This window comes from Pararge aegeria, chromosome 19 (assembly GCF_905163445.1).
Source record: "Pararge aegeria chromosome 19, ilParAegt1.1, whole genome shotgun sequence".
Lineage (NCBI taxonomy): Eukaryota > Metazoa > Arthropoda > Insecta > Lepidoptera > Nymphalidae > Pararge > Pararge aegeria.
The window spans coordinates 15,419,957-15,429,797 of record NC_053198.1 but is presented as its reverse complement, the minus strand read 5'-3'; the positions used below and the strand labels follow the sequence as shown (position 1 = coordinate 15,429,797).

The following is a 9,841-nucleotide window of genomic DNA, read 5'->3' as shown; positions in this document are numbered from 1 at the left end:
AGTGTTTTTATACTCGAAAACCTGCAAGCATCAAAAATAAGGATTTATGTCATACTTTTTGCTTGCTTAAAAAACCTAGAACAGAGAGCCGAAAAGCAAGGTAATTAAAAACTTTCTGTGGTGCTTGTTTACGTTTGGTTAATTTTTGAGGTTAAGTTTGTATTTTAAGTTAAGTTTGAATTTCATAGTTTTTGGTCTGTCCGCATTTCCGTTGTAATAATTATTAAAATGGTACCTGAACGTTTGCAAGACTTTAAATTAAAACCTTTGAAATGCGAACTAAATTTTCTTAGTAAATCTGATGGGTCGGCGATTCTCTCACAAGGTAATATTATAGTTATCGCCTCATTATGTTTTCTTTCTTCTGCTTGTGGAAATCCAATTTCCAAAAGTCGTTCTATTATATCTATGGATAAATAAACGAACTTTTTAAGAACATATAACTTAATAAAATGTTTTGGCTGTTGGTAAGGCTATACTAACTAGTATAGCCTTACCAACAAAAAACTATAATAACTAATCCGCAACTGGACTAAAATTGGGATGTTTATCCCTAATAACCATGCTAGGCAGACGGTTTGTTGATTGCAATACTTGGTAATAGTAGCATAGGGAATACTGCTGTCATCCTTTAACCATCCTATAGTTGCGTCATATTACACCCGCAGGAAGAGGAGGGGTGGTGTCAACTGAATTCTGATCTGACTTCATCACACAACACACTTATACAGCACAAAAGTACTATTCTAATCATATATATCACCATTCTTTGTAGAATAATAGAGTATTTTGACTTGTCAAGTAAACATCTCTTCCAACATACATTATACGTAAACATTTCTTCATCTTTTACGCCATTGGTTGCCTGGAAGAAATTGCTATGTAGCGATAAGGCCACCAAATTGTACTCTCTTGATATGTATTTATATCTGTGTAACTACTTTTTTTCTTTGGTGTACAATAAAAGTGTATTCATTCATTCATTCATTCATCTCCTGAGGATCCTGTGCTAATTGAGCAGTATGTGCTTAGGTAGAGAACAGATCTGCATGGTGTAATCGAAAATTACACAGTATTTGTCTGGATTGTTAAAGATTATAGCAACATGTTTTTTTAACATGATTTCTTCAAAGTAAAATCTGTTTTAGTCCGACACTTGTCCACTTATTTAGTTCAGAGTTCTGCATTTAACTGAGTAAGCATCATTATGAAATAGTGTGGTCTCTGTAGTGGTGCTATTCTGAATTTCCAGGTGATACAGTAGTGTTAGCAAGTGTAAATGGCCCACTGGACATCAAGACAACAAGCCAGAACATAGAGAAAGCCACCCTTGAAGTACTGTTCTGCAGCAAGGAGGGTAAACCCTCAGTTGCTGATAGGTTTGTTATTTTACATACACATCCCTGCATGAAAAACCTGCTTAGTTGCAAGATGTTATCTTACGTTATGAAAGATTAATTTATGTCCATAAAAATATAATGAGGACTAACAATGAATGAATGAATGAATGAATACACTTTTATTGTACACAACAGAGATACAAATATAACAGCACAATAAGGTAATACATACAATGGCCTCATATAAATAGTGATCTTTTCCAGGCAACCAAATGCTATACAAAATTAGTGGGTGGTACAACAAACATTAGAGAAATATTAGGAGTTAATCTAAATTAACATAAAATAAACATTAGTACATATAAAACATAACATATTAAAGATATGTATAAAAATATAATACATATTCCATACATTCCAACAATATGAATATAAGATAATAGAATAGCAAAAATAAACTTGTGCAGTTTACTAGGCTACAATAAAATTACCAATTCAATCAATGACAAATGTATATTATTTTATAACAAATTACCGAAAGAAATCTTTTAGATGTCATTCAATAAGTTCAAAGTTTCTATAAAATGTAAGCTTACTTAAAATCCTTATATTAGATATCCAGATGGTGGGTATAAAATATGTTTTGATGGTTTGAGGTTCAGTCAGAAAACAAGAGCGAACTACACTTCTAATCATTACAATATATAACCTTTCCAGGTTCAAAGAGAATGTTATTAGAAACACTTGTGAGACAGCAATTCTCGGGTGTCTGTATCCTCGCACTGGCATCACTTTGACAATACAAGAATTGGAAAACTATGGAGGGGTGAGAGACTTTGTTAATTGTGTATTGTATTTATTACTCAGTTTAATTAGACTTATACAACGTGTAAAAGAAATACGAAATAATATTAGGAGAATGCTTAAGTATATTTCATAAAGAATCACTCTGAAAAATATTAAATCAAAAAAAGCACATTTATATTTCCACACAAACGAATTCAAAACATTCTAAGTGTAGACAACATCTCCTGAGGATGCTTTGGTTTCAGAGCGAAACGTGCGTAGAGGGAAAATTAAAACATATTTCTTTGTAAATAAATAATTTTCATAACGCCGCCGCCGCCATCTGTTCAGCGGCGTGCTTTGCCAAGCCCTTATGTATACACTCTATGTTTATATCATAGTACAAAGTTTGCGGGGTCGAATTTATCTGCGCGGTTTATTTTAGCTGTGTAATCTAATATAATAATAATATAATAAAGACTTAACAATTATTCAATGTAAAGTCAACATCTCCTGAAGAAGCTCCGGTTTCGAAGCGAAACGTGCGTAGTGAGTACATTGCCGAGGATCTGTTTGGTGTGGAGTATAAGGATTGAATAAATTATAAATAACACCATACATATTCTCCTGTTTTTCGCGGAGTACACAAATTAAGCTTAATTTTTTTTCACTCTATAGTCTTTATTTATGAAAAGAATTAAATGAAATTGACTGCAATCTAACCTGAAAGAGAGTAATATTAAACCCATATCGGTTTCTACGCGACATCGTACCAAGTCAGGGCGAAGAAAGGCCTCCCACCAGACCGAATCTTGATGATAATGATAAAGATCCACTCTCTTATAGTTACTGACGTGTGCAGTGAACTGCGCGTGTCTCGCACTCATCAACTCCGGCGTGGGCATGCGCCACGTGGTGGCGGCTGTCAGCTGCGCAGTGAACGAGGTGGGCGATCTGGTGCTCGAGCCCACGCAACAGGAAGCAGAGAGCGCGCGGGCTCTACTCTACTTCGTTTTCGACAGCCGCGATAAGAACCTTGTTACTGGTGAGTTACTAACACATCTCTGAGTATTCCAGCTAATCTGTCCAGTGCCTACTATTCATTGGTAATTAAAAAAAGGAAACTTAAATTAATGGTCAAAGGGCAGATAAACAAACTCCTTAAAAACCGTTAACACATTGGTGGCCACTCTGGTGCTGCAGATTTTTATGAGCAGCGGCGATCACTCAACTTAATTAATAAATATTTAAAAAAAAAAAGTTAGGTGCTTAATAAGCATCCTATATAGAGTGTCAGCGGCGCGGTGCGGCGGTGATATAAATTCTGCTGATATAGATGTGTGTATTGTCGTTAGTATATTTATTTATTATTTGTCTAGGGTTCACGGAGGGCACTTTCAGTGAGGATACATACGAAGAGGCCCTGGTGCGGTGTCGACTCGCAAGCGACTTCGTGTTCCAATTCTACCGAGATGTGGTCAAGAAGTACTCCAACGTTATCTGACCTAAACCTCGTCCCGCTGACAGTAGACACTGGGACTGGATTTAAAAAAAAAAACTTTACTTTTTTATCATCATCACTTTGTTTTTCATCATCAACCCATTACGTTAAAGCAAGCAGTGGCGTGCATAGAGGGTATGCACAGGGTATGTAGATGATATAAAATCAAGAAAATCTCCAGTACGACTTAAAAAAACTTAAGGATAGGCTTTGTAAGAGTTATTAAAAGCCTTCCCTTAAATGTTTATAACTCGTACTGGAGATTTTCGTCATTTTAATGTCATCTGCATACCCTCTATGCACGCCACTGAAAGCAAGTGATATTTAATTGCTTAAAACGCACATAACGTAATAGGAAGCGGTGATACGAGCTCGACTTCACTTTCGAGTTCGAATCCCAGCACGCTTACCTCTAACCTTTCTAAGTTATGTGCGTTTTAAGTATTTAAAATATCACTTGCTTCAAAGGTGAGGGGAAACATCGTGAGGAAACCTGTATGCCTGAGAGTTCTACATAATGTTCTCAAAGGTGTGTGGAGAACACCAATCCGCACTGGGCCAGCATGGTGGACTACGGACTTAACCCCTTCTCATTTTAGGAGAAGACCTAAGTTGATGAGATGAACATAACAGTGTGATAACCCTCTTAAACATGAATGGAACAAAACTGTCCTAATATATTGTAATTTAGCAATAAGTAAACCTTAAAATTTGAATATATTAATTTTTTAAATTTGTGTGTTTAATCTGTCCCGATCACATGAAAATTGTTCTGAGTTATTTTATAACTGTAGTTTGGCCCTCTTCATTAAATAAAATATAAAAAAAAATTACAAAAATAAACCGACTTTGTTATACAACTAAAAACCAAGAAATAAATAATGTATGCATTTCTAAGTTGGTGCAAAGTAAAATTTTGAAAACTACTAGGTTTAGATCATATACTTCCTTTTTTTTTTATATACTATATAAGGAAGGAAAGTACCAGTAATTTGGTAGAAGTATGTGATTTATAAATAATAATAAGTTTTGTTCTAAAGCTTTAACCCAAAGTATGTGTACACATACTTTAACCCAAAGTATGTGTACACATACTTTAACCCAAAGTATGTGTACACAACTTCGAATTAATCAAAAAGTAAAAATTAAATGAAATAAAATTAAAGTTACAACAAAGAGTAAACAAAGAAAAAAAAAATATAAATATATATATATATATATATAATTATAAGGGGGCGTCCATAAATAGCGTGAGGAGTTTTTTAGATTTTCTGTTAACCCCCTGGTGAGATGTCGTGAGATTTTATTCAACCATCCCCCAATTTTTTAAAATGTGGGTTTCTAACGTAAACGCGTTGGATTTTTATTGTAAAAAGAAAGAAACAAATGGTATAAAACAAATACGGTGCTCTGACAGTCAGTTGATGTATAACGTCGAAGTATGAATGAAATTATTTTCTTTCAAACGAATTAGTGATCTTAATCGTATTACGATTGCATTTAAAATTAAATCTTAAGCATGTACAATCTAGATGAAATGGACCAAAATAGAATTTTTGTTTTGTTTCAATTAGAAAAAAAAATGCGTGTTATTTTCCCAGACCCCCCTCTCTCCAACTTAAAATTAGATGAGATTTGACTCGAACCCTATCCCCCCTTAAAAATCTCAATTTGTTTAAGGTTACTTGATACGAGGCGATTGATGTAAGGCGGCACATCCGAACGATGGGATTGTAAAAGGAAGTATTATACTTAGATCTTGTAGACACTTAGCACAAATGGTTTAAAATATTTCAATCAGGTGTTAACGCGAGCATTCATAGTAATGAGCGAGAACATTTAATAATGAGAAGTTCAAATTAAAGTAAAGTAAGACTACTTTTTTGATCATAAATCGGTCATCCATCGAGTTGACGATTCCGATCAACGTTGCTTAGTCTGTGAAATTGGCCGAAGTGCTGCGACTACCAAACTCCCTCAACTATACTTAGTTTGTAATTAAACTTTATACCCACTTAATTAGCGGTTCTATCTTTATCGCAAACGTGCGTTTAAGCAAGTAACTATAAACAAGAAAAGTAATTGTTCGGCGTGTTTGTGATGCTGATCGGCTGATGCCGCTCCCGAATATAAAGGACACGGCACGGCGTAATATAAATCGTTTTGTTGCAAGGCCGGTGGTACACAAGGCTACACAATATACAATTAATTTCAGTCAAACTTTTTAAAAAGAGTAGAGAGGTAGGTGTGTAATCAAAATGTTATAATGTCTCCACACACAGGATTCAGATAGATACCTAGATATTATTTATTGCACTCAATTAAGGAATAAAGATAATAAATATTAAAAATAAAAATGCTCAAAGGCGGTCTTATCGCTTTAAGCGATCTCCTCTAGGCAACCCTTAATAAAAGAAGCAAATAAATGGAAACTGGATAGTGCAATATTTTTTTATGTAATTTTTGTGAAACTGAAGAAGCTTGATCGTCAATATAAAATGACAACGGATAAAATTATTTATATATATTTATCGCAGATGACAATATTTGAAGTGATATTTATTTTAAAAAGTTACACTACGGTAAAACAAGGCGTAGGTACCCCGTAAGATGCGCCTTCGAACGAGAGGTTTTCGAGAAAGGTAGGACGCTTGTGTGCGAATGGATTGCGATTGTGTGCGAAAGCGTTTCAGTCACCCAGTCAAAGTCAAATATTTCTTTATTCAAATAGGCACATAGATGGCACTTTTGATGCGTTGAGTACATACAAAACGTACATAGTAGTGAGTAATGATGGCGATAACTACATTCGTAAACTTAAAACTAAAGCTACGATGGTTCCAAACGCGCCCTGGTTTACGAAGAAGCCCACAACAAACTCAACTCAAATGAGTCGATCCAGAATTTTTAATACCACACGACACAGTAACTTGTAGGAGGGGTATAGGTGTGCTCACAGCTCAATCGCAAAGTATTGGCGCGAAAAAAAGAACAAAAGATGGCGGATCGACGCGATCCCATGCAAATGGCGGCCTCAAAGCGACGCCGCTCATTTAAATGTCGCTGAAGCGTTCACGAGCGACACTTTTGCTCTATTTACTCGCAGCGGCATTGTCCGTACGAATCAACTGCGGGGATCAAATGGCCGCCAGATAGTGTAACTTTTACTGCATTCCGTAGATATTACACAACCAACTTCAATAAAGCATTCGGTATTTGAACAATGGAACTTAATTGAATTAAAAAAAAAAATGTGTGCGTGTACTAGTGTACACACGTAAAAAGTGAAACTTCTTAAAGACTTCTTATTTTTCGAAAAATGATCTACTGCAACTTTACAGAAACTGGTTAAATAAAGTTCAATTAGATAACGTTTAACAAAAGGCTTTTATTATCATGGACATGAATGCAAATAATACAATTATGTCATTTTACTTTATTACTACTAAGATTATTACAGAATTTTGAAATATAAATAAATAAATATACTACGACAATACACACATCGCCATCTAGCCCTAAAGTAAGCTTGTTTTATGCTTACTAAGATGACTGAAGAATATTTTTATGAATTGGTAATATAAATAAAATACTTATAATATACATATCACACAAACATTTTCCCGTTGTGGGAATCGAACCCACGGCCTTGGACTCAGAAAGCAGGGTTGCTGCCCACTGCGCCAGTCGGCCGTCAAATATTGTTTACATTCCATAAAAACTCCAGCAATTTTAGTGCCGGATCTTGTTGTTAATGTTTGAGGACTTTTTTTTAATAATATATAAAATTCAAATAATCTTACAAAAATTCAACTAGCTTCAAAGATTTTTCTGATGCAGATCGGTTTTTTATCATTATTGCAACCGAGTAAAGAGGCACGAAGAGGGAGGAGGAAGAAAAAAATTAATAATATCGTCCAACTTCTGATTTGGAGATATATAAAGTGCAACAACAACAGAAAAATCTATCGATGAAGTTACAATGTTAACAACATCATTAGTATTATGATATATGCTTACGTCTTCATCCGTTTAAATTTTGCAATGCATTTGAAGTTCGAATAACTCGAATCAACCGTGGTTGGGACAAGAAAAAGACGGCGCGTAACGAAAAAATGTGACGCGTAACTGAAAAATGTTACACTAAATTTTTTTCCAACCCCGATTAAGAAGTTTCACTTCAAAAATGTTTTTAAAAACAGTTTTCCATGCTTCATCAGTAGTGATCCCTCAAGTATAAAGAAGAAAGATTGTTCCGGTCCCATTTAACATGGTATTAGATAAACTTTTTGATTTCATAAGAATTTTTATAACTTACTTATGGATAAGTAGGTACCTACACTTTATTTGTAAACCACAAAATGAAATGATAGCATAGGAAAAGAAGAAACTGAAAAAGCGATCATACCGGCCCACTACAGGGCACTGGGTCCTCCCACAATGAGAAGGGGTTAAGGCCGTAGTTCACGCTGGCCCAGTGCGGTGGTGGACTTCACACACCTCTGGGAACATTATGAAGAAACCGTTGCCGTTCAACCACCGTTGAAGCAAGTGATATTTGAATTGCTTAAAACGCACATTACTTAACAAAGTTAGATGCACTTGCTGGGATTAAAAAGCCCTACCCATTGGGGTATCGCCGGAAAACGATTTATACGTAGCCAAAACTCTAGATATGATAGTTGTTAACTATTAGCAAATCTGCCTTTGTTTGTACATTTGGTTAAAGAAGAAATCTGTGGTCGGTATAAGTCGGAGTAGGTATTCAAAATGACAGGAACCCAGATCAAAAAGAAAGGTCATATAAGATGGCGGTATGGAGGGTAGAGGTAAGGAGAGTCATCTTATATGGGAGAAAAGTTGAAGAAGTGTCCAGTGTATGCGCTAAATAACAGTTCAAAAATCCTCCACAATGGCGCTGGTGGATGCACAGGGTATGGTATGAATGTAGCAATCGTAGATGAATTGAAGTATGCCGAGTTAAAAAATTTAATGTCATTATCGACTAAAGTAGTTAATTATTGAGAATTTCAACAACTTACGTTGTACAAAATATTGTGGTAAATATAACCTTACTTCCTTGTATCTCCATACTTCCTCGTTTATTTTTCAAGCCTACTCTAACAATATTTATATTTGGCGCTTTTTTAAGAGTTACCCTGATGCAAATGTGGCGCCATCCTAATTTAATACATTTTGACGACACTTTTTCATATACACAGATGACTCTCCTTACCTCTACCCTCCATAGATGGCGGGAAAGAGGAGAGTACGGACAGAAGTGTCAAGGGAAGATTGAAGTTATCTCTTTGCAGTTTTTTAAAAATTGTTCTATAAGTTCAGGTAGATTGATGTTTGAGTTTATAATGTGCTATTTTGTAATTAGAGATACTAAAACGATTAAACGTTGTAAGATATAAAAATGGGGTTTCTTTTATAACTAAAAGTTCTTAGGTTAATAAATAGTAGTAGTTTGAAGGCTAGTCCAGTGTGGAGCTATCGATGGATCATCTATCTAGGCCAGCGTGTTGGCCACTCACCAAGCCGCTAATAAAGATTCGAGAGGGACACAACACCGTGGGAATCACGGAGAATGTGAAATGTGACTTGCAAATGTATTACTAACGTCCGTTTTCATTCTATCGGTAATCGATATCGACATGGTTGATAAGTTGCTTAGCAAAGGTGTTATTTGTTAAAAATTGTATGGATATTTTTTGACAATAACGTTGGTAAGCGTTGACCTAATAAGCTGCTAAGGAATAAATCAATAGATTTCGGATTGATTGAATATTGAAAATGGACGTTAATGACACTTATTACCACTTACTGACTGTCATAAACAAATGACAGCTGAAATATTGTCTCAATTTTTGGCGCCACATCCTACGTGAAGGTCTGTGAGGATGTATGAAGGTATAGGCTTGTTACTCTTTCTCGCAAAACTGCGGAACGGATTTGACAGTCCAGGTCTAAAGTAGGGAGCGGTGATAGTCAATGGGTAAGGCTTCGGCATTGCGGGATTGAACCCGGGACCTTGCACTTAAAACCACAGCGCTCACTGCTGCGCTAGGGAGATTGTCAAAGATGGAAGTGGTCGGTTCGTGCCGTGTACTTTACCATTAAAAGGGTATCGCGTACCATTTCCTGTTACCTATATTTTTATAGTTTTAAAATTAGGCGCTCAAATTGAATTAAAAATAATCATTAAATC

The 9,841-nt window shown here is 35.5% G+C and overlaps 1 protein-coding gene across 1 annotated transcript; it reads left to right on the top strand.

Moving 5' to 3' along the window:
* The first annotated feature begins 125 nt into the window (after window positions 1-125).
* Window positions 126-3,737, top strand: LOC120632091 (exosome complex component RRP46). Its single transcript, XM_039901879.1, has 5 exons — window positions 126-325; window positions 1,253-1,379; window positions 2,058-2,166; window positions 2,973-3,171; window positions 3,506-3,737. The coding sequence occupies exons 1-5, from the start codon at window positions 229-231 to the stop codon at window positions 3,628-3,630; spliced, it is 657 nt and encodes a 218-aa protein (XP_039757813.1). The 5' UTR covers window positions 126-228; the 3' UTR covers window positions 3,631-3,737.
* The last annotated feature ends 6,104 nt before the right edge of the window (window positions 3,738-9,841 follow it).

Bases quoted from the DNA above. Each gene is read 5' to 3' on its own strand.
- LOC120632091 (XM_039901879.1), top strand. From the start codon at position 229: ATGGTACCTGAACGTTTGCAAGACTTTAAATTAAAACCTTTGAAATGC. The intron at 1,380-2,057 runs GTTTGTTATTTT...TAACCTTTCCAG, and splicing joins AAACCCTCAGTTGCTGATAG to GTTCAAAGAGAATGTTATTA. The intron at 2,167-2,972 runs GTGAGAGACTTT...ACTCTCTTATAG, and splicing joins AATTGGAAAACTATGGAGGG to TTACTGACGTGTGCAGTGAA.